The sequence below is a fragment of the Carettochelys insculpta genome, chromosome 5, assembly GCF_033958435.1.
Source record: "Carettochelys insculpta isolate YL-2023 chromosome 5, ASM3395843v1, whole genome shotgun sequence".
In the NCBI taxonomy this organism is placed as follows: domain Eukaryota; kingdom Metazoa; phylum Chordata; order Testudines; family Carettochelyidae; genus Carettochelys; species Carettochelys insculpta.
Window position 1 is genome coordinate 72,089,531 of NC_134141.1, and position 23,678 is coordinate 72,113,208.

Sequence of the window (23,678 nt, forward strand, 5' to 3'; positions counted from 1 at the left end):
CTGCTAACACTAGCTGCTCGAAAATCGCAAGTCAGGCCCCCATAACTAGCTTTTAAAAATATTTTTTGCAGGGGCAGGGATGGTGATATTTGTTTTCCGTTTGTTTAGTTTTTGGCATACACTCCCATTGTATTTTCAATCTATTCTCCACAACGATGAGGGGTAGAAGGGTCTCATCTACTCACATGTATTTAGGAACTTGGGCTTAGTAAAACAGAATATCTAAGATTATGATGATAACAACAACTGCAAAAATTGGAAGCAATGAGATTTTCTTCCCAAACAAGAGTCTGTATGTTTCTAAGCACAATGAGAATATACTGCAGTGTTAAAAAGCTGATTTTTGTATAAGACAGTTTAAATTTATGAAGAAACTGGTAGTTTAGGCCTTATACTATTCATCCAGAAGTACTTTCCCCACCACTAGCTAACATTTTTCTCAACCCATGCTTAAGGGGGTTCAAAAGGCACTTCTATAAAATACAGAATAGCTTATTTAGCACAGGAATATACCTGAACACTGTGTTGCAGTAACATAAAATAGGCACCACTCTCCTACCATTATTTATTTGATTAGTCAGTCCAATTTTAAAAGGTGTGCATGTTTGGACTATTACAGTGTTTTTCTTTTATTGCACATACAGTAACCACTTGTGGTTAACTTACAATAATTAAACTGGTAACCACAGTAATACAAAATAATCAGGTTAGCAATCAGATGCAGTAAGAAAGGTTACCCGTGAACACACAACAAATGCTGAATATACGCTGAAAGTATTGAAGAAGCATTTTGACCAAGTGCTGAACCCTGTATTTCAGGGGTGGGAGATAATTTTTGATGCAGGGGGCACTCCAAGATTTTGGTAAGTGGCCAAAGTCCGCACTTTTCTATGGGTGGGTGAACAGTCTGGAGGTTGGATGCTGAAAGGATCTGAGGGTGGGAGGCTGGGATGCAGGAGGTGGTGTGGGGTCTCAGAGTGATTTTGGTTGAAGGAGGGGGATGTGACTTGGGGTGGGATATTGGGTTCCAGCGTCCAGGAGGGAGTATGGATTTAGGAGAGGATTCTGGCCTGGGTGAGTGATGTAGGAGCTGGTGTACGGTCTGTAAGGGAGCAGGGGTGTGACAAGCACGTTCCGGCCAATGGGAGCGGAAAGACTTTGCTGCGTGTGGGAGCAGCATGTGAAACCGGACAATAGGAGCTGAGAGATTTTCCTCGGCGGCTGGGGCGGCATGTTAAACTGGCCAATGGAAACAGAGATTTTGCTGGAAGTGGGGACAGCACCGGACGCTCTCCACACTCCATAGCCTTAGGACAGGCCACAAGTTGGATGAAAGGTTTGGTGGCTGGTTCCAGCTCATGGGCCATATCCTGCCCACCCTTGCTGCAGTCCGTTCAGATGCAAGCATTCTAAGCATGCTAGATAAACAGTGCAGTTGCAAGGCAGAATAGGTATCAGCACTGAACAACCACCAGAAGAAATAGAAAGAGCAGTGCAGTAGTTAAAAAATGGGAAAGCTGCAGGAATAGACAATAGAACAGTCACCCTGCTAGAAGCCACTGGGACAAGTGCTACAAAAACATTTGAAAAGAATACATGAAGAGGTGGGAGAGCAAGAGGAGGTACCAGACAACTCACTAAAGAAAATGATTGTACTAGTCCAAAAAAAAAAAAAAAAAAGCAAAGCAAAACAGACTTTGCTTAACAGAATAATTATACATGTACAAGGGTTATTAGGGAAAAATCAGCATGCATATAATTTTAACACAATTAAGGCCCACAGTAAAGCCAGCTTTAGAAGAAAAAAAAGAGGTAACAAAAAGTGAAGCTTCTGACTAGGCTGGCAATGCACTGGTCAGACACTCACACTCTGACAGCTGATGAAGGAAAAAAGCAAGAAAGAGGATTAAAGATGTTTGATTTTTTCCACCAACTTTGCAAAGCAATTTGATTGAGTTTGGAGGGAATTATTGTGGAAAGCAGTAAAATCACATGTAAATTCATACCTTTAAGACACTTTTATTTATTGTAGTCTTAATCTATTTTAAAAAATTAAAAATAAATCAGTGCGCTGAAGAACCCTCTTTGACATCAATGGGCTTTGGACCAAGGCCTTAAATGTTTGCATTGATTTTTGTCTGAAGTTAAGAAAACTGTACGGGACTATAAATTTCCAAAGCAGATTTATCTATTCAAGGAAAAATCAATGCATTTCAGTAGACAAAAGAGGCAGATCGTTTATGCCAAAGTTTGTTTCTGAAAATACGACTACATTTCTGCTTCGGATAACATATACTTGTAGCATGCCAAGATCAAGATTCTCAAAAAGCCTGAAGGTATTTAAGCACTTATTTCACACTGAAATCATTCTGAATTAGGCACCTAAATGCCCTTGAGGATTTGAGCCTAAACCACAGAGAACACATTAGCAAACATTTGGATAAACCTCTTAATTCCACAGATGTCGAAATTTCAAATAGGTATTTTTAAAACTAAACCAAAAAGAGATGTTTGCAAAGTTCACATTGAGGTTTATTATAGCTCTCACTGACGTTCATCCCTACAGTAAGTTTATCATCTCTGAAAAATGCAGGTTACCTTACTGGTAGAAGCAGCTCCATCTGTCTGTGTTTTAGGAGGCTGACTGGCACTAGTGCTTGTAGGCTTCTTCTGTGAAACAGCACACAAGAAACAGAGAAAAAAAAACCCAATGTGTTATAAATAAATTATTGATAAAGCTGAACAAAATACTGCATTTAAAAAAAAAAAAAGAGAGATTGACTGTTCTGTTTCTTGGCTCATTTTATGCAGGATACTAACAAGTTCACTATATTCAGTGTCTGCTTTATAAGTCATCTGAAGCCACAGTTTTTGGAGCTATAATGCAGGAATTTGGATCACCAAAGAATCATTTGAGATTGTTTTCTTGTGAGTAGAACAGTTATTGTAGTCTGAATTATTTCACATACATCTATAAATCATATATAAATCTATGCTATTTCTTATAATCGAGTTGTTCATTTTGGTTAACAGTGAAAACAAATATAATCTTCATATCTCAAGATACTTCAAGAATAACTTTTGTAAAATGAAGTCTGCTTGATTTTTTAAAACTAAAACCAACACACATACATATATTTCAAGCGTGAACAAAATTAAAACATGCATCAGCAAGCAGTATGTCCTGGCTCCTTCATATCATATTTACATTATTGCACAGAAATTATACTGGAGAAATTATCTTAAAAACAGAAAACTTACAAAAGCCTCCATGGAAATATACTGTGGATGTCAACAAGATAGGCAAACACTTGCTGCATGTGAACAATGTGGTGCAACAAGAGGAGAGAGAAAAATGAGGCAAAGAGGTGCACACACATGGAAATACAGAAAGTTGAAAATTTCAAATAAAAAAAATGTGTGTGCAGACAGAACAAAAAGACAGCTCGTAATTAATTTCCAGTTTCATGCCATGATACCAAAGGAGTTATGTTGGTATCTAAATGCACTGACATGGATGTTCAGAAACAGTAGGCAGAGAAAAGCTATGTAGAGACTGTGATGGATAGAAGTATCTGGCCTTTTCTGAACATCCCAGCATTCAGCACCCAAGGGGTTAAACTCAGGTAGCTAAGAGGTGTTGGGTAGGACAGCCAGTGGAGGAAGGTATTGAGACCTGAAAGGAAAGAAACCTACTTGTTTTTTCTGTGAATTTTAAGCCTAGAACTGGAGGAAGAAGATCAACTGAACCAGGCAGGACTACCACGCCTACAAAGAACACTGGGAATGGACGTGGACTGGACCTTAAAGCACTGATCTGTGAGCAGCTAGGGAATGCCTACTTAGAGGCGATCAGGTTATTTTCTTTGTTTTGTTGTTGCGTTAAAGATCTCTCTGCTAAGTCCAGGTGCCTTTCCCCTCCTCCCTCATACACGGTATCCCAGAGATGGAATGAATTTCTTTGTGCTTTTAAATTGTTCTTTTCTCAGTTGCTTTAAAACATCTGGCAAATCAAGTAAATTTTTATCAAGTATATATTTTCATTCTGTTAATAAAATCACCTTTTCTAAGGCAAGGATTTGATTCTTGTATCCTGGAAGGTAATAGGAGGTCTGCGTGCACATGCCTAAGACTGAGAAGTCAGCTATGAAAGACTGCCATTTGTTTTCCTCCTGTTTTTTAAGCTTTTTTGTGGTAAAAGAGAGTTATTGTGCTCTTCTGGAAGAAGATCCCAAGGCCTTTCTTCTTGGGTTCAAGAAAAGGGGTTCTCTCACTTGAGTGGTGGCAGCTAACCCCACAAGACCAAGGAATCTCTGATGTTCAGAAGATTTTTAAGCAGATGCCTATAGAGGCAAATTATTTTAAGGTCCCTTGTGGGCCCCCACCTTCTGCACATGGAGAGTCAGAATGGGAAACAGCACTGAGAGGCAGAAGGTCTCTTTCAGGTAAGTGAAGCCCGAAGAGTTTAGAGATTACTTTGGATGATCCCCTAAACATACTAAAGCTTGAAACTTCCAGTTCAGAGGCCTGGCCAACAACTTACTATACATAATGAAGAAACACCAATATTCAGACTATCCAGACACAAGAGACTCTGACAGATTAGTAGCCTCAAAGAGAAACAAAAGATCTCATTTACAAAAATTAGTGCTACATCATGTTTTTTCCCCTCTGATGTTAGCTCCAAAACACAATGGGCTTGTCGACACTACCACCTTCCTTCAAAGGAAGGATGATAATTAGGGAGTTGACTAATGAAGTGCTGCGGTGCATACGCAGCACTTCATTAAGCAAACTGCCCCCTGTGGCAACTTTGAAGTTTTAAACTTCAAAGTGCCAGCACACATCTAGCCATGGCTCACTCGCTGGTACTTCAAAGTGCCGGGGCAACTTCGAAGTCCCTTTACTCCTCTATAGGACTGAATAGAGAGAATTTGTCCCACGCAAACAAAATTTGAAATTACAAACACTAAAGCAGCCTTTCTGCAGCAGAACTCCAGTTCGTGAACCAGTGTAAAGGGCCATATTCTATTCTCAAGAGAGATACATGCTATACTATTAAGTGTGGCACAGCAGTATATTTTCTTACGTGAATGTTCAACAGGAAATTGACCACATTCTCTTCAAATAGTTCCAGGTTAGATTTAGAATAATGAGAAAATGATAACTCAATTGTGTAACAGAAAATACTGGCAAATATGGGTAATGTTACCCATGGCAAGGTGAAGAACATACAGCCTACTAGGTTTCTATCCAAAAGAAACCATGAAAAGTCCCCCTTTTATATGCCTTAAAGGACAAGTTCCCATGTATTGCATGATAGCAGACTTCTAGTAGCAACTGAGTTTTTCCTCTGTGTGCGAGAGTGCATTTTACACATACAGTAATCCCTCGATTTACACAGAGGTTACGTAAATCAAATTTTGCATAAATCTGGGGAGGGTTGGAGAGCTCCGCCACCATTCCAGCTGCCCACTTCCCCTGGCTGGGAGAACTGGCGTGGTCACCAGCTCCAGCTGCCAGCTTCCACCAGCTGGGGGAAGTGGGGGGCGGGCAGCCACACAGCCCCCGGCTTCTCCCAGCTGGGGGAGCCAAGGGCTGGAGGGGGAGGGAGGGGCACTTTGATTTGCACTTAACTTGTGTTAATGTGAGTTAAGTGCAAATCAAAACTGTGCTTCTTGAGGGTTTACTGTACATAACATCCCTCTTTCTTACCCCTACCTAACTCTGGGAAAAGATGGAATCTGAATCTCTAGGAAGAGAGTCTACCCATTCAACTTCTAGATAAGTTGCCTTGTCTTATCAGAATGGAAAGTTATTGCTAGGCATGTAGCCAAATTGTACTTACATTTTTGTACTTTTGATTAAAAAAACCCCACTGAGAAAGTTAGTTATTTTAAATAGACACAGTTTCCCCCAAGTTAACACAACCGTAGCTTCTAATTGAATTTCTGAAGCAATGCAACTTCTGACTATTTCCTCTCACTCAAATCACAATATTTCAATCTGTATCTGAAATTTTCAATACGGAAGAACGTGCAGATCACACATTTAGAAGTAGGGTAGATACGTAGTCCACACCAAATACATTTATAAAAGTAGGCACATTGATAATATTATATGCATTGTAGGAGGGATCACATCTGGTCCTACTAACGACTTTAGCAAAACAATGATATTATCATGAATCTTCCCCATTTCATCCCAAATACAATCCTTCCTGGTACGTCAGCTACACAGCTGTGAGGAAGAGAAGGAAGGAAGGCCATCTGCTGCTTGTTCCCTTCAGACCTGTTCTAATAGCAGAAGGAAAAGCATTTGTGACAGTCACAACCTGCACAGCTAGAAAAACAGTACTGTGGTACTCAGCGTGCAATCCATGGAGTTAATAAGTCACTCCGTTAACTTGTTTGTGAAATTAACTAATAGAACTAGAACTAGTAACCCAGAGTGACCAGGGTGTCAGTGGAGACGTGGTGTGGCATACTGCTACCGATAAATGGCTCATCTTCATTATGGAAGAGAAAAAGTTTTTAAAAAGAATGACAGAATGTTAATCTTCCCACGTTTAATAAATGTAAGTGAATCCAATACGCACATTTAGGTCAATGCAAGTGTAACTACTACAGGCAGATTCAAACCTGGGACCTCTAGAGCTTAGTGCAGGCACCTCTACAGCATGAGCTAAAGGCCAGCTGGCTCTAAGCTTAGGGTGTAGAGGACACTCATTTTTATTCTGTGCAGTGGTCTAGGTGTCACCACACGGGACAGTGAACCACATATAGATGTGTGGGTTACATATGCACGATATTCAGTTTCTAGGCCCTTCCCATTGCCAAAATTTGGCTGCTGAAAATACCGATAAATATTCACCATTCCTGAAACACAACAGCATAATGTTATGATGAAATATTCAATGAGAATGTACCCAGTTTTGCTGTTTATGCTGAAGATAAAAATGAAAAGAGTTCACAGACAAAGATGTCCGATCCTTGCCCTAGTCAAGTCTGCAATACTTCCAAGCAATACATCAGCCCTTGCTTTTATACAGACTTTTCTCCTTTCTGACTGCCCCCAGACCTTTGTTCTAAACTGTTGAAACACTATGATCTTATTTTCCATTTGTTCCCTTGGCATGAGGAGTCTCACATTCTAAAACAACTCGTGCTACAACACAGCCAGATCAGCACCATTTCTGTCTTTAAATTTTCAACTACTGGCTGGAGCTCAGCTGTGAAAAACCAAATGTCTCAGGACACCCACACCCTGCACTGGGCACAAGAGGGTTAACCCCACACTAAGGGCTGAGGAAGTCACATACCCTCTGCCCTATTGAGCATGCTTCAAGAGCAGGACCAGTATAAAAGGGAACAACTCAACTCAGTCTGGGCTAGAGGCAAGAAAGACCTGCAACAGGAGCTCCAAGGATGCTGGGGATGCGGATGAACTTCAGAACTAGCAGAGCCCTGGGGAAAGATGGCCACAGTGGAACAGAGAATCCCCAGAACCTCCTGGATTACACTGCTGTTGGAGGTGAGGGAAGTGACCCAGGGAGGAAGTGTGAATAAATACCTCCCACCCCAGTGAGCTCAGTGTATTTCAGTGGGAATCTCCAGAGAGCTAGTGGTGGACCACTCCAACACTGACAGGGCCCTGTGTTGGGGCCTGCTGGAGTTGGTGAACCATGGCCCCCCTACCGGCGCTGTTGGCCCATTCTCTCCACCTAGCAACAGTCATCCTGGTACTGATCATTGTCCAAGTAGACTGACTCTAGCCAATAGGCTGCACTGTCCTGATTGTATTGACTTGTGGGCCGTTGGGCCACACTACCTTGCAGGTCAGGTGATCAGAATGATTTGTTGTATTGACTCTGGCTGTTGGGCCACGCTACCCTGCAGATCAGGGAGATTAGGCTCTGGATGGTAGGCCATATACATGCATGCCTGTGGACAGATGTGCAAACCACAAGTAGTGAGATAAACCAGTAATTGTTTGTGTGCTCCCTAAGAGAGAGAAGTGTACATAGCCTGCACTGTACATGGCCCAGCCCAGCCGCATCAAACCCATATAGAAGACAAAAATAAAAACTACATATTTTAAGCATTTAAGGGCATGTCTACACAGCAATTAAACACACATTTTTGGTCCAGGTCTGCTGGCTGGGGCTTGTGGGACTTTAAAATTGCTGTGTAAACATTTGGATTCAAGTCAAAGCCTCAACTTTGGGAACCTGAGAAGGAATGTCCCAGAGCCCGGGCCCCAGCCCTAGTTTAAATATCTACTACATTGCAATTTTACTGCCCCACAAAGCCAGAGTTAGCTAAGCAAGGCCCACTGAGGCTGCACCATGGGTCTTCTATTCCAGTGTAGATGCCCCATTAATAAAGAAATTCTGTTACTGAATTCACACTAGACGTTACAGCAATAATTTACTCCTTCAGCCACCATGTCACCTGAACTGCAGCATCAAGTAGATTAATACTGACATCCTGCTTCACTAGATATTTTAAGTGATTTCATTTACATTCTGATTTTTATTTATGTTTTATTAGTTATAAAATATCACAGGCATCTACACCACTATGTAGATAACAATTTTACTATGTTTTTTAAAAAGTAATACAGTGAAACTAATGAAGTTTGTAATTTAACGTGCTCAATACTGTCTGAACACATTAACAGCACAGACAGATTAAGTAATGGAAACTTCCGTATCAGTAAAATTAAATAATTGCTAGGGGAAAATCCTGCTCTAACAGCTACATAGCCTGTTGATTTGGGGTTTATAAAGAGAGCTAACTAGCCCAATAAAGATTTGTATAGCCTTAAGAAATTATACATAATGAAATAAAACATATTGTTACTAAATCCATTTTGATATGTTAAAGGAACAGGTATACCATACAAAGGCCCCAAGCCGACAAACACTTGCATCATTTTACTCTTGTAAGCAGACCTAACTCAGTGGGACAACACACATTTATAGGGATGTTTATGGTGAACTGGTAAGTGGTTTAAGAGGCGGCTTACTGGTTAAGGTTAACTAGTAGGGGCTGGAGCAGTCTTCCCTACCCGCCCCCCCAGTCTGGCATGGACAGGGGGTTGCTCCAGCCCCGCAAGACTGCCACAGGTGCAGGCACCCCAACATGGCTGGAGCAGCCCCCATCTGCCGGGGACAGGAGCTGCTCTAGCCATGCTGGAGAGCGCCCGCCCAGTGTGCCCAGGGCTGCTAAGAAAGGGGGCTGCTCTGGCCCAGCTGGAGCGTCCCCACCTGCAGTGAGCCCTGCTGCTCTGTCTGGGCTCGAGAACCCCTGCACACAGAGCAACCTGGGGGGCCTATGGCTGCTCCAGCTGTGGTGAAGTGCCCCCACCCACAGGAGCGCCACAGGTAGGGAAGCTGCAGCCCTGGTCCCCAGCGTTAATTGGTTAACTGAATAAATGGGATTTTACATCCCTAATTCATAAAGCTAAACACATGCTTAAATGTTTTCAGAATCAGTGCCCTGCTGGCCACCTAACAAATTGCTTCCAGTCACAGTATGGCTACAGAGATTTGTTTGCTAAGACACACGGTACATTTGATGTTTGTTTTAGAAAATAAATTTACCGCTATAAGTATCAGGGAAATACTGAAGTTAAGATTTCAATGTATGGGGAAAACCTCTCTAATCCGGCACCCTTGGAATCTGACCTTTGCCAGACTACATGAGGTCAATATTGTCTAGCAGCATTACCAAAACGTCCACTGTTTACTGGGCTCTAAGAAGACATTTATGGGTAAATCACAGCTAAATAACAGAACACAGCCAGCACTAGTGGCTATAAACAAACTTTGTGGGTCCACGGGAAATTTGGCCACACCCATAAGCGGTTGCCTGGGTGCCTAAAATCATTGCAGACTATGAATGTTGCCAGATAAGTGTGCCGGATTAGAGAGGTTAAACTTTAGTCAGCTTAAAAACAAATCACTTCTTAATTCTAGTTAACCTTAGCATCCTTTCAAAACAAAGGCTGTTTTCCAGTTCTTCTGTTGAAACTGAATTGATGCATTGATTAGTTAATTAGAGTTAGCAGTAGCTCTTCTTTTTCCTGTTTATCAGCATGCGTGGAGAATAGGGAGGACCAGAACTCCCTCTATTTTCCCAGAGGTTCCGACTTTTTCTAGGGGATTCCCCAGTGTTCACAGGCCACCATGTCCTTGGTCGGAGTCCAGTGTGTCCTGGCTTGACCTCAGAGCCACCCACCAGTAGGGCATGGATGGTAGAGTTCCAACAGAAGCCTCCCAGGAAGCATCCTTATCAGATGCCCAAACCACCTCAGTTGGTTCCTCTCGATCCAGGAGGAGTAGTGACTAGTTCTGAGGGCCTCCTGAACAGCTGAGCTTCACTTCAGCAGCTCCTTATTAGCAGCAGTATTTTGTTTAAACTTTTTGAAAATCTAGTACTAGACTATAGAGTTTCCACGGCAAAAACTACCTCTTGGTGTATATATAGTGTCTAGCACACCAGAACGGCTGTATCAGCTGGGGCCTCTAGCTGCTGTAATAATGCAGTTGTGCTCACTTTCATACATAAGCAGAGTAGATACCATGGTGATGGAGGGATTAGATCTTTGGACTGTGGCAGAAATCTGTGTGATATTTTATTCTATATAATAAAATGGATTAGTGTTTTCCAAAATATTACTTTTACAGAACAAGGTAAATCAACCCCATACACAGCAGGAAAATGTTAAAAAATAACTCTATCCAGCTGTTAACCATACAATAATACAAGAGATGACACAATGTTTGTATCATCATAATGAATCACACATGATTACTTACTAAAAGGTACATTAATCTGAAATTGTGCGGTGTCAAACATACATTTTTTTAAACATCTGGACACCAATTTTCTCATCATTTTAGAATAAGAAATGGTACTGAATGCTCTCAAAATCCACTGACTTCATCAGTGCTTCACTGAGTGCTTCTACAGCATCAGACCCTTACAGGGACGCTATCAGTTTCTTAAAACTCACTGGCCATGGCTACACTAGCCCCCACCTTTCAGAAGGGGCATGGTAATGAGCCACGTCGGCATATGCTAATGAGGTGATCCATGAATATGCAGTGCCTCATTAGCATAATGGTGGATGTGCATGGTTCAAAAGTGCTGCTTTCAGAACACACACCACCCATGTAGATGGGGCCTTTCGAAAGGACCCCCTGGATTTTGAAAGCCCCTTCTTCCCAAAACCAGGCTGTCTCATACAAGGGGTGAGGAGAGGTATTGATACTGGAACTAAAGTTTCAAAATAGTTCAAAGGTTAAATAAAATAATATGCAGTCCTTGACATATTAGGTATGGAACAGTCATTGACAAAAGAGAAAGAATATGACTATTTCTGTAGTTTGGTGGCTAGGTCACCAACCTGGGAAATCCAAGCTCCAGTCTCAGTGCTCCAATTACTCTTTTAGTATTTATCCAGAGTGTAACAGCTTCAACAGATGACACAAAGGGAGTTCCCCACCACAATCACTCATAGCTCAGTGGTTAGAGCACTCCCCTGAGAGATGGGAGACCCTTGTTCAAAACCTCTTCTCCTCCTCAGGCAAGGTGGAATTGAGTCCAGATCTCCCACAGCTCATAAGAGCTCTAACCATAGGTTAAGTAGTATAAGGTGGGCCACAGTAGTGACACTAGCACCACCAGGAGTGAGACATGCAACCAACTCACTTCTTCAGGTATAGGTGCCTATGCTGCCTGATTCCAGACAAATGGTTGCAGGGCACTGCCTACAGAGCCACAGACAGGAGCCCACAGGAAGGTGCCCATCTCTGAGACATAGCAAGGCTTAGAACACACTCCCCTCCTGTCAGCATCGCTTAGTGGCCATCTTAGGCTGTTCCCCACCCCCAAGCATCTAGGCTTTTATAGCTCACACTCCAAAGTGACTATCTTTACCCATTCATGATAGTAGTAGGCATCCTTCAGTCTGCATAGACTATGGATCGCACCCTTTATAGTTTCAATTGAGGACTTCATTTACAGCGTCTACTGTGACTATGAAGACCCACACGAGAGTGACAGTCCTTGCTGCATCTCTTGCAGATGTGGTGGGTGTCTGGCAAGTCCTTAGTGTGCTTTCTGTGCACTCGCTTCTCCTCTGCTAGTTGTCTGATCCTCGTCTCGCCCTTCTGAAGGCCCTTGTGTAACCCCTGCCTCCATCTGCCGTGGTTGTCTGCTAGTTCTTCCCAGTTGTCCAGCTCGATGTCTACCTCTCTGAGGTCTCTCTTGCAGACATCTTTGTAGCGCAACTGGGGGCGTCCAGGAGGTGTTTTGACAGAGGCTAGCTCACCATACAGGATGTCTTTTGGAATCCATTCATCCCGTGGACGTGGCCAAGCCAGCAGAGCCGATGCTGCCTGAGGAGGGTGTGCATGGTTGGGATTCCAGCTTGCTTGAGAACAGCGGTGTTGGTCACTCTGTCCTTCCATGATATTCCAAGGATGCGCCTGAGGCAGCGCAAGTGGAAGACGTTCAGCCTCTTTTCCTGGTGGGCATACAGGGTCAAAGTCTTGCTGCCATAAAGGAGGGTGCTGAGGATGCAGGCTCTGTAGACTTGCATTTTGGTGTGAGTGTACAGATTGTTGTTATTCCACACTCTCTTACTGAGTCTGGACAGAGTTGTGGCCACTTTTCCGATCCTCCTATTTAGCTCAGTGTCCAATGACAGGGTGTCAGTGATGGTGGACCCGAGGTAAACGAACTCGTGGACGACATCTAACGTATAGTTGTCAATGCTGATTGATGGGGATTCAGCAACATCCTGACCGAGTACGTTTGTCTTCATTAGGCTGATGGTAAGCCCAAAGTCCTTGCACGCTTTGGAGAACTGATCCAGCAGTTTTTGAAGCTGGTCTTCTGTCTGAGACACTACAGCAGCATCGTCTGCGAACAGCATGTCTCTGATGAGGACTTCCCGCACCTTAGACTTAGCTTTCAGCCTTGCAAGATCAAATAGTTTCCCGTCAGATCTTGTGTGCAGCAAGATGCCCTCTGTTGAAGATCCAAAGGCATACTTCAGGAGGAGTGCGAAGAAGATCCTGAACAATGTCGGAGCAAGCACGCATCCCTGTTTGACGCCGCTCCTGATTCTGAAAGCATTCGATAATGCACCGTCATATTGGATGGTTCCTCTCATGTCTTCGTGGAACGACTGGGTCATCTTGAGTAACCGTGGAGGACAGCCTATCTTGTGGAGCAGTGTGAACAGACCAACCCATTCATGATACAAGGCACCTAACTCAACTTTTTGGCTTCTGGTACTGTTCATGTGATTTTTCTAGGTACCTCGAAGTCAGATGCTGTGATGTACACTGTTGTGACACAGAATTCCATTCCAAAGTCTCAGAAGATGGTATGCATCTGACAGGGTTAAGATCCAAAATCTTCACAACATTTTCTCAGAATAAGACATTTGATAACAGCCTTCTACAGAGTCTTAGCTAGCTAAAAACAGATCTTTTCAACAGGAACCCAGAAACAAGAATGCCAACATTCAAATTGCAGGCTCTCAACTTCTGCCACCACCACCACGAGGTCATTTTTTTCTAAAGTAAGAATAAGAGTTTAGTTGGGAAATTTGGCATCAAGCTGAAAAGATGTTAACAGCTCAATGAGGAGGTGGAAGGATCCTAAATAGGAAAACCCTAAAATATCCAGTAAAGCCTAGAGAAGACTGAGTTCCTAGGCTGCACAATTCCTTTCTGAAACCAAGCAAGAAAAAAAGAGCACTTACCCAAGTCACCCATGTAGGCACAGTAGAGAAGGACTTTAGCTGGATCTAAAAGTCTATCCAAATACAACTGTGTATAATTCAGTTGTAAAAAAGGAGCAACGTCAATTTTACGAGTAGTTTTTCATTAGCTTCTAAAAGTATTAGCTGTGCCTCTTCCTCCTACTGAGTCTCTTATCTCTTGATCTTTTTAAAAATTTAAGTAGTAGCTTTAAGTTTCAAACTCTTATCAGCTTACCTAAGAACCTCTCTTTTTTTGTGACTATTACTCACAAGCTATAAAGGAATCAAAACTCAGAAAGATGCTAACTCTGATTATCATTTGATAACACGTAGTCCGGTACAAAAAGCAGAGGATCTGGGACACAATAACAGCTGTAGGTAACTTATATAAAGTAGGTGTGTTTGATAACAGCATAAACAAGTTTAAATTAGCCTCCACAGAAAGCCCCATAAACTGACAGGCCTGTCTTGCCTTAGATATGATAAGTACATCCTCTCTTCTCCAGATCAGAGGTTCACTGTTCTATATAAAATAAGCACCCTGATGCTCTTGAAGCAAGAATTTACTAATGGAAATGCAGAAGCAGCTGTACTATATTCTGGGGTGCAGCACTTGTAAGGTTAAGGGTCAGGAACACATGCTTGCTAAGCCAGACCTTGACAATGGGCTGCTCTACACTCTCAGAACGGATGGGTTCATGAGAGAACTTATCTAGAGTTTCTGATGGAGACAATGCCCACATATATTTCAGTAACTTAAGGCACCCAAACAGCAACAATATGGCACCCATACAAAATCAGTACATCCTTTAGTTAATTTCTTTGCACTGTATTTATGTCTTTAATGAAATATTATGGAATGTATATACACCTCCCTTCTGTAGCAGGGGCACTGATACTAGAACAGAGAGCACCCTCTTCTTACCAGACTGTTTTAGTCTGAATACTTTCCCTTCATTAGGGTAACGTGTGTGGGAGAATCCCAGTGACACTTTTGATCACCTCCTTGCATACACAAACCTTCATGGACATGTTCTGAATTGTAAACCAAAGCTTTCTTATAGATTAAAGATGGAATTTCAGATAACCCACATCATGCTGAGCCCCTCAGGTTTGGCAACATTGCCCTGGATACAAAGAACAATTCACACCTTCTAGTCTTACATGCTGAGGGATGGGCATAACCACATTTACCTTTATTCAAGTAAGCCGGAAAAACTTGGGCACAAAAAGGAGTTGGCAGCCAGAATCAGAGAGGGTGTATTGTAGCAAAAGTTGTTGCTTCAGGCAACATCATATTTAATCATGTGGCTAAACAGCTTCAATAAGAGAGAAGACCTCTTATAACAAACAAATTGCTATTTGCATGGCAAGTATCAAAGGTACCACCGTTTCTTACAATCTGTTAAGTATTACATTAATTTCATTAGGAGAAGTATTTGGTATGTCCCAGAAGGATAGTTACATATACATTTAAAATATCTGACTTTTAAAAAGCACTCTACATGCATTTCCCAATTTAGCAGCATTCAGAATAATATTATAAACACACTTACTCAAATCTGCCCAGCATGTGTAGAGACTTCCATACACAAATTTGGCTTGGTTGCTGTTCTGCCCTTGGCTTGCGACGCTACCAATAGTGGATGCAAAGTGCCTACTGATAGTTAATGTTACTACAAATACCATTAGCTTCCATGAATTTTTTAAGTTAAAGGGAACAAAAAATATGTGACATTCAATGGCACACCCAAGATTAGGCAACAACTTTTCTTGGCTTCAGGCCCCAAGCTCAGTCTTAGAGCTCTGGCTGGACTGCTGAATTATAAATACCAATTCAAGATAAAGCAGCATTTGTAGAGATAGAATGCCTTTCTAAAATAGAATCCTGATTTTCCACTCATGCCCAAACATACAGATTTGAAGTTACTGAGGAATCAGAGAAGAGTTCTTTATGTACAAAACTGAACACCACAAGCTGGATTTGTAATTGTTTTGGAAAATAAAAGCAATTAATGAACACTGCCAGTCAGTTATTTTCAAGCTACTATTTTGTTATTTTAAAAACAAAAGTAAAAATCATCACGGAAGGAGCAGATTTTCTTTACCACATAGTCACTAGAGCCTACCAGATTCACAGCCCACTTTTTGTCCATTTTCCAGCCATAGGATTTTTAGAATAATAAATTTCATTATCTCAGCTATTTAAAAGTAAAATTTCATATGTTGTAATTGTAAGGTCCTGATCCAAGAAAAAAAAAAAGAGTTGGGGTTTCACAAGACTACTGAAGGGGAGTTGCAGTACTGCCACCTTTACTGAGGCGCTGCTACTGAACACAGAGCCGCCTTCAGAGCTGGGGACCTACAGAGCAGTGGCTGCTGGCCAGGACCAACGCTCTGAAGACAGCACAGCAGTAAGGGTGGCAATGGTATGACACTCCCCCACCCCACCCCCTGCAATTCCTCTTTTGGTCAGGACCCCCCCATTTTGAGGAACATGGCAAAGTCTCCCTCATAAAATTTGTATAGTATAGGGTAAAAGCACACAAAACCAAATTACACAGTCCACAATGTGTTTTTCATGGCCATGCATTTGGTAGAGTTGAAATAATCGTCTGTTCTGAAGTTTGCTTCAATAGAATACATTGCTTTACATTTATTTACCTCTGTAGCTTCTGGGCCTTTTTTATCTCCAGTTTTAGAAGATGCTCCACTCTTCTTGTCACCATGCTGTAACAAAAGAAAAAAAAATCATTCATAATATTAGTAAGAGTCTTAGACTGGATCTTCTATATACGGAAGATTTCAAATGCCTTGGAAAGGACATCGGACCATGTAATTCACTATAATCAAGATCTCCACAGAATGAAGAATGACAATTATTCTTCCTTGCCAGTAGACAAAAGACAAAGTTTGGGAAGATGTGAAACATAACTTCAAATAAAGTCATAGGTACAATTTAAGCAGACAGAACAATTTTCAGTGGTGGAACCTGGCCAAAACTGCAGGCTTAACATTAGAATTCTTGTGTGCTACAATATATTCAAATACCTCTTTTACGGCTCCTCCTCCAGCACATCAGTGATCTTTCTATTCTGGTCTGATGTTCGATACTGCTTTAAGTCCTGATTTAAACTTCCACTGACTCCAGGAGATGTAGGACAAGGGTTTTGAGAGCTGCACTGCTTTGCTGAATCATGAACAGTACTTCCAACATCAGCACTCTCTTTGGAGGGGTTCCAGCCAAGTTTTCACCAGGCCCAGCAATTAAAGTGCTGTTATATGAGCAACAATCCCTGTCATATATTTTAGAGCTAGCTGCACATTTGATCTCTCTCAGTCTGTCTCCAACACCCTCAGCAGTTAAACTTCTTGCCTTCAGCTGTCTTGAGGTGGAATCCCATGAGTCTCCCACACATAGATGATTTTACACACACACACACACACACACACACACACACACACCCCTCTCTCATGTGCCAAACAGGATTACCCAGCAGGCCTGAAGGGGTTCACATCCTTCAAGTCTTCCCTTGGGAAGCCCTGGCCAGTGGTAAACAACAACATAAACAGATTTTGTAAAACAAAATTGAGTTTAATCACAACACTATAACAAACTAAAAGGGGGTCTAACACAAGAAAAAAGGTTCCCCAAACATATTTCCATTATGTAACACTTGGGCAGGCCTATCTTATCGCAAGTTCTAGGACAGGGATCAGCAACCTTTTTGAGGCAGAGTACCGAAATTTAGCCTTTTGACCTCTGTGTATGGTCTGAGTGCCAGTGACACCTTTTAAACTCAGTAAGGCTATGTCCACATGATGGGTGCTATTTTGGGATACGGCAGTATTCCAAAATAGCTGCCCACATCTAAGAAACCTGCCTGTTGTCTAGAAACAGTTTTTGAGATAGTGGGTGCGCTATTCCAGAATCCCTGTTCACGTCATTACAGGAGGAATACAGAAAGATGCCTCAAAATAGCCTACTTTGAAATCTACTTGAAAGAAGACATGCAATTTAGAGCAGTGTGTAGATAATAGCCTAATGGTCCTCCTTACGACAGCTTCATTAATTAAAAAAAGACACAGAACTTTATGCTTTAGGTGGTGTTTGGTAGCGTTAACTGGTCTTGGCACCCAGGCAGGGGGTTGCTGACCCCTGTTGTAGGGACTGAGGTTGTTTACCCTCCAGCTACATCTGCCTCTCTCTCTCCTTTTCTTTAGGGACTACCTAATTATCAAGTCCTAAATCCTTTGATTCAGCACCCCACCCCACACCCAATCCCTATTACAAACCAGCCAATGGAACTCACCATGAATAGAGATGAAACTTCACACAAAGGGCATCCTACACCGTACCTTAAGTACCAATACATGATACTATCCGAAGCACGTGTCTGTTTTTCCACATAAATACAATGAGCTCCTGGGGGAGGTGACACACCAAACCACCCAGTCCTAACCTGAAGTTCTGGACCTCTAATCTGAGCTGCATGACACTCTACAGGACATGTACTCCCCATAAATCCAGGTCCCATTGACATCAATGGAATTTCTGAGTTCAGACTGAGTCCAGGATATGACTAAATGAATGGAGTGCCTGCTAGAGTAAAATAATGTCCAGATCTTCAGATATCTATCCATACTGAGGCTGACTAACAGTTGTTACACCGCCTTACTCCATCTGTCTTTATTGCTTTGGTTTGTTCCTTTAGGACAGAGAATAACTTTGAAAGCACTACCATAGATTTAAAGCTCAATTTAATTTTTGACTATGGATTTGTCTAGACTGGTCATTGGAATGGTTACAGACCAGCTGTACCTTTGCCCTGTTTCTGGTTCCTCTCAAGCCTCCTTTCTCTATCCCTTTACTTATTGTGCGGTGGAACACCACAGTTCTCTCACACTTAGACTTGACCCCATGTGCATTAACTGCACTAAATTAGCAGGTCTGGCTGGGTTCAGTCACCTGTGGCTTTTCCCTTAAAGCATCCAGGACCAGTGGGATATTAAGTGGACAGGCAGTCTTCTTAAAATCAAAGCACTGTACATTTTAACAACAGGAACAAAGCTCTCCGAAAACAAAGGATTTTCAAACAACACTTACATAGACATCTATTTTACCATCACCTGTAAAGAAGCTAGGCATGCACAAATTTGTCCGATGCCCCTAGCACACACCCGAGTAGCAGTGTGGTTCCCCAGATTACTCCCCTTTTTTGACATAGACTTTTTTAAACCGCTATGGTCCTTTTATTTTTCTGCATTGCTAAGCTTTAGTCCCTTCAGACAACCTCAATCCTTCAGGCTCAACAGCAAATCAAGTCACAGTGCTCAGAGCCAATTGGTCTCCCTTTCTCCTGCAGTGCTACTTCTGAGGTAATTTTGTGCTGAAATATTAGAAATTCTACACCAAAAATTAAAATTTTGCACATAATTCAAACTTATGCAAGTGTTGTCAATACATAAAATGAGAAAGTTCCAGTGTGGCAGTGGGGAGGACAGGACTTTGGCTGCACAAAGGTCGGAGATCACCTTGCAGTCCCCACTCCCTCTCACTGGAGCACAAACTTGACAGAGAGGTTACACTTACTTCAGACACAGCACAGGGACCAGGCCTACCCCAGAAATACTGTAGGGCCCAGCCCCTCCACACCAGGTGCACCAAGTACGGCCAGTCAGGATCCAAGCGTGGAATGGCTGAAGTTGAGGAGATCTAGGTGCAGGGTGAGAGGATTCTGGCTGTAGCAACCCGGGTGTGGGCAGCCCAGTGGGGGATCCAGCTATGTGCGTGGATCTGGATGTGCACGAGTTTGGCGTGTGTGGTGGAGGGGGTGCACTAAGGGCAGGGGCACCAGGACTCTGCAGGAGGTGTAAGTGAAGGTAGTTTGGACGCAGCACAGGAGAGAATCTGGGCATGGGATGATAGAGCCAGCCAGGGAAAGTGGCTTGGTGAGTTAGCAACCGAGGTACAGCTGGCTGGGGCTCAGTGAAGTGAGGGAACACGTGTGAAAGCCACTTCAGGGTGGTATGGGGGCAGGAGTGAGGCAAGCAGAGGGGCAAGTGTGGGCTCCAGTGCACAGGGATCAGCAACAGTGGTCTGGCTGTAAAGGCGAGAGGCTCATTGCATTGTGGGGGGACCCAGCGCAGGAGGTGGTTTGGTTGCAGAGAGGTGGGATTCAGCAGGTTGTGGTGGTCCAAATCCAGGGGCAAGGGTTAGCACGGGGGTTCAGATGCCAGAAGGCCCAGGGAGATGCAGGAGCTGGGGACCAGCTGGCAGAGCCAGGTGTAAGGTGTGGGGCTCAGCGGGGCAGTCTCACTACGGGAGAGTCCAGTTGCAGGGGGTTGGGCAGATGAGATAGCAGCTCCCAGTACAGCAACTCTTCTACTTGTGGCTAAGGCACAACAGGGGCAGGAAGTTGGGGAGGCTGTGGAGTCAGGGGAGGTTTCTAGGGGTGGGTCTCGTTTGGCCACAGACGCTCCCTGCATGGGATACGTACTCCTCCCCACACCCCTCCACTCCCAGCCCAACTAAGACTAGCAGCTAAATCCAACACAGTGCAGAAGCCACAGGCCGGATAAACCTGGGATGTGACTTCTGCACATAAGAACATAAGAATGGCTATACTGGGTCAGACCAAAGGTCCGTCCAGCCCAGCATCCCATCTGCCGATGGTGGCCAATGCCAGGTGCCCCAGAGAAGGAGAACAGAAGACAATGATCAAGTGATTTATCTCCTGCCATCCATCTCCTGCCCTTGTTCTGAAGGCTAGGGCACCATACTTTATCCCTGGCTAATAGCCATTTATGGACCTAACCTGCAAAAACTTATCAAGCTCTTTTTTAAACCCTAATAGAGTCCTGGCCTTCACAGCCTCCTCGGGCAAGGAGTTCCACAGGTTGACTGTGCGCTGTGTGAAGAAAAATTTCCTTTTATTAGTTTTGAACCTACTACCCATCAATTTCATTTGGTGTCCCCTAGTTCTTGTATTATGGGAAAAGGTAAATAATTTTTCTATATTCACTTTCTCCACACCATTCATGATTTTATATACCTCTATCATATCGCCCCTCAATCGCCTCTTTTCCAAACTGAAAAGTCCCAGTCTCTCTAGCCTCTCCCCATATGGGACCCGTTCCAAGCCCCTAATCATCTTAGTCGCCCTTTTCTGAACCTTTTCTAATGCCAATATATCTTTTTTGAGGTGAGGAGACCACATCTGCACGCAGTACTCAAGATGTGGGAGTACCATAGTTTTATATAGGGGAAGTATGATATCTTTTGTCTTATTATCGATCCCTTTTTTAATAATTCCTAACATCCTATTTGCTTTACTAACTGCCGCTGCACACTGCGTGGATGTCTTCAGAGAACTATCCACTATAACTCCAAGATCCCTTTCCTGATCTGTCGTAGCTAAATTTGAGCCCATCATGTAGTACGTGTAATTTGGGTTATTTTTTTCCAACATGCATTACCTGACATTTACCCACATTAAATTTCATTTGCCATTTTGCTGCCCAATCACTCAGTTTCCTGACATCTTTTTGTAGTTCTTCACAATCTGTTTTGGTTTTGACTGTCCTGAACAACTTGGTGTCATCTGCAAACTTTGCCACCTCACTGCTTACCTCATTTTCTAGATCATTGATGAACAAGATGAACAGGATCGGTCCCAGGACTGACCCCTGGGGAACACCACTAGTTACCCTCCTCCATTGTGAAAATTTACCATTTATTCCCACCCTTTGTTTTCTGTCTTTTAACCAATTCCTGATCCATGAAAGGATCTTTCCTCCTATCCCGTGACCACCTAATTTACATAAAAGCCTTTGGTGTGGGACCGTGTCAAAGGCTTTCTGGAAATCTAAGTATATTATGTCCACTGGGTGCCCCTTGTCCGCATGTTTATTAACCCCTTCAAAGAATTCTAATAGATTAGTTAGACACGACTTCCCTCTGCAGAAACCATGCTGACTTTTGCCCAACAATTCGTGCTCTTCTACGTGCCTTGCAATTTTATTCTTTACTAGTGTTTCTACTAATTTGCCTGGTACTGATGTTAAACTTATCAGTCTATAATTGCCAGGGTCTCCTCTAGAGCCTTTTTTAAATATTGGCGTTATATTGGCCGTCTTCCAGTCATTTGGTACCAAAGTGGATTTAAAGGATAGGTTACAAACCACTGTTAATAACTCCGCAATTTCACATTTGAGTTCTTTCAGAACCCTTGGGTGAATACCATCTGGTCCTGGAGACTTGTTACTATTCAGCTTATCAATTAACTCCAAAACCTCCTCTAATGTCACTTCAGTCTGAGTGAGTTCCTCAGATTTGTCACCTAAAAAGGCTGGCTCAGATTTAGGAACCTCTGTAACATCCTCAGCCGTGAAGACTGAAGCAAAGAAATCATTTAATCGCTCAGCAATGGCACTGTCTTCCTTGATCGCTCCTTTTATATCTTTATCGTCCAAGGGCCCCACTGCTTTTTTAGCGGGCTTCCTGCTTCTAATGTATTTAAAAAACATTTTACTATCGTTTTTTGAATTTCTGGCTAGCTGTTCCTCAAAATCTTTTTTGGCTTTTCTTACTACATTATGACACTTAATTTGGGAGTGTTTATGATCCTTTCTATTTTCCTCACTAGGATTTGACTTCCACTTTTTAAAAGCTGCCCTTTTCTCTCTCACTGCCTTTTTAACATGGCTGTTTAGCCATGGTGGTTCTTTGTTAGCTCTCTTACTGTGTTTTTTTATTTGGGGTATACATTTAAGTTGGGCCTCTAGTATGGTGTCTTTAAACAGTTTCCATGCAGCTTCCAGGGATTTTAGTTTAATTACTCTACCTTTTAGTTTCTGTTTAACTAGCTTCCTCATTTTAGTGTAATTCCCCTTTTTTAAATTAAATGCCAGAGTGTTTGACTGCTGCGGGGTTCTTCCCAACACAGGAATATTAAAAGTTATTATATTGTGGTCACTATTTCCAAGCGGTCCAGTAACAGTTACCTCTTGGACCAGATCCTGCGTTCCAGTCAAGACTAGATCGAGAATGGACTCTCCCCTTGTGGGTTCCTGTACTAGCTGCTCCAAGAAGCAGTCATTTAAGGCATCAAGAAATTTAATCTCTGAATCCCGTCCTGAGGTGACATGCACCCAATCAATATGGGGATAATTGAAATCTCCTATTATTACTGTGTTTTTTATTGTGATAGCCTCTTTAATCTCCCTTAACATTTCAGCATCACTATCACTGTCCTGGTTAGGTGGTCGGTAATATATTCCAAATGCCATATTCATATTAGAGGAATGAATTGTTATCCATAATGATTCTATGGAACATTTTGATTCCTTTAGGATTTTTGCTTCGATTCTATATTATCCTTCACATATAGTACCACTCCGCCACCCGCACGACCTGTTCTGTCTTTCCGATATAATTTATATCCCGGTATGATAGTGTCCCACTGATTGTCCTCATTCCACCATGTTTCTGAGATGCCTGTTATGTCAAGTTCCTCCTTTGATATGAGGTACTCCAGTTCACCCATCTTATTAGACAGACTCCTAGCATTTGTGTAAAAGTACGTTAAAAAACTACCACTATTTATATGTCCGCCTTTCACAGACGCGTTGGATTTTTTTACATGCGATTGTTTCACATCTGATCTTGCCCATATATTATTTCCCACGTTCCCTATCTGACTAACTTCTAGGGAATCCCTATCTATGGAGCCTCGTGTAAGAGAAGTCTCCGTCTGATCCAGGTGCTCCCCCGCACCAATTGGCTTTCCCCCACCTCTTAGTTTAAAAACTGCTCTACGACCTTTTTAATGTTTAATGCCAGCAGTCTGGATCCACCTTGATTTAGGTGGAGCCCATCATTCCTGTATAGG

At 42.6% G+C, this 23,678-nt stretch overlaps 1 protein-coding gene across 9 annotated transcripts in view; it reads right to left on the reverse strand.

Annotated features, from left to right (window-relative positions):
- Nucleotides 1-23,678, reverse strand: part of CAST (calpastatin) — a 116,762-nt gene that overhangs the window by 66,853 nt on the left and 26,231 nt on the right. For 6 of the 9 annotated variants that reach the window (XM_074995307.1, XM_074995310.1, XM_074995304.1 and 3 more), the window contains exons 2-3: nucleotides 16,450-16,515; nucleotides 2,599-2,670 (exon numbers count right to left, since the gene is read on the reverse strand). In XM_074995307.1, the coding sequence (XP_074851408.1) occupies nucleotides 2,599-2,670; nucleotides 16,450-16,515 (138 nt within the window). The remainder of the gene's footprint in view (nucleotides 1-2,598; nucleotides 2,671-16,449; nucleotides 16,516-23,678) is intronic. The other 3 variants (XM_074995308.1, XM_074995303.1, XM_074995306.1) reach the window with 1 other exon arrangement.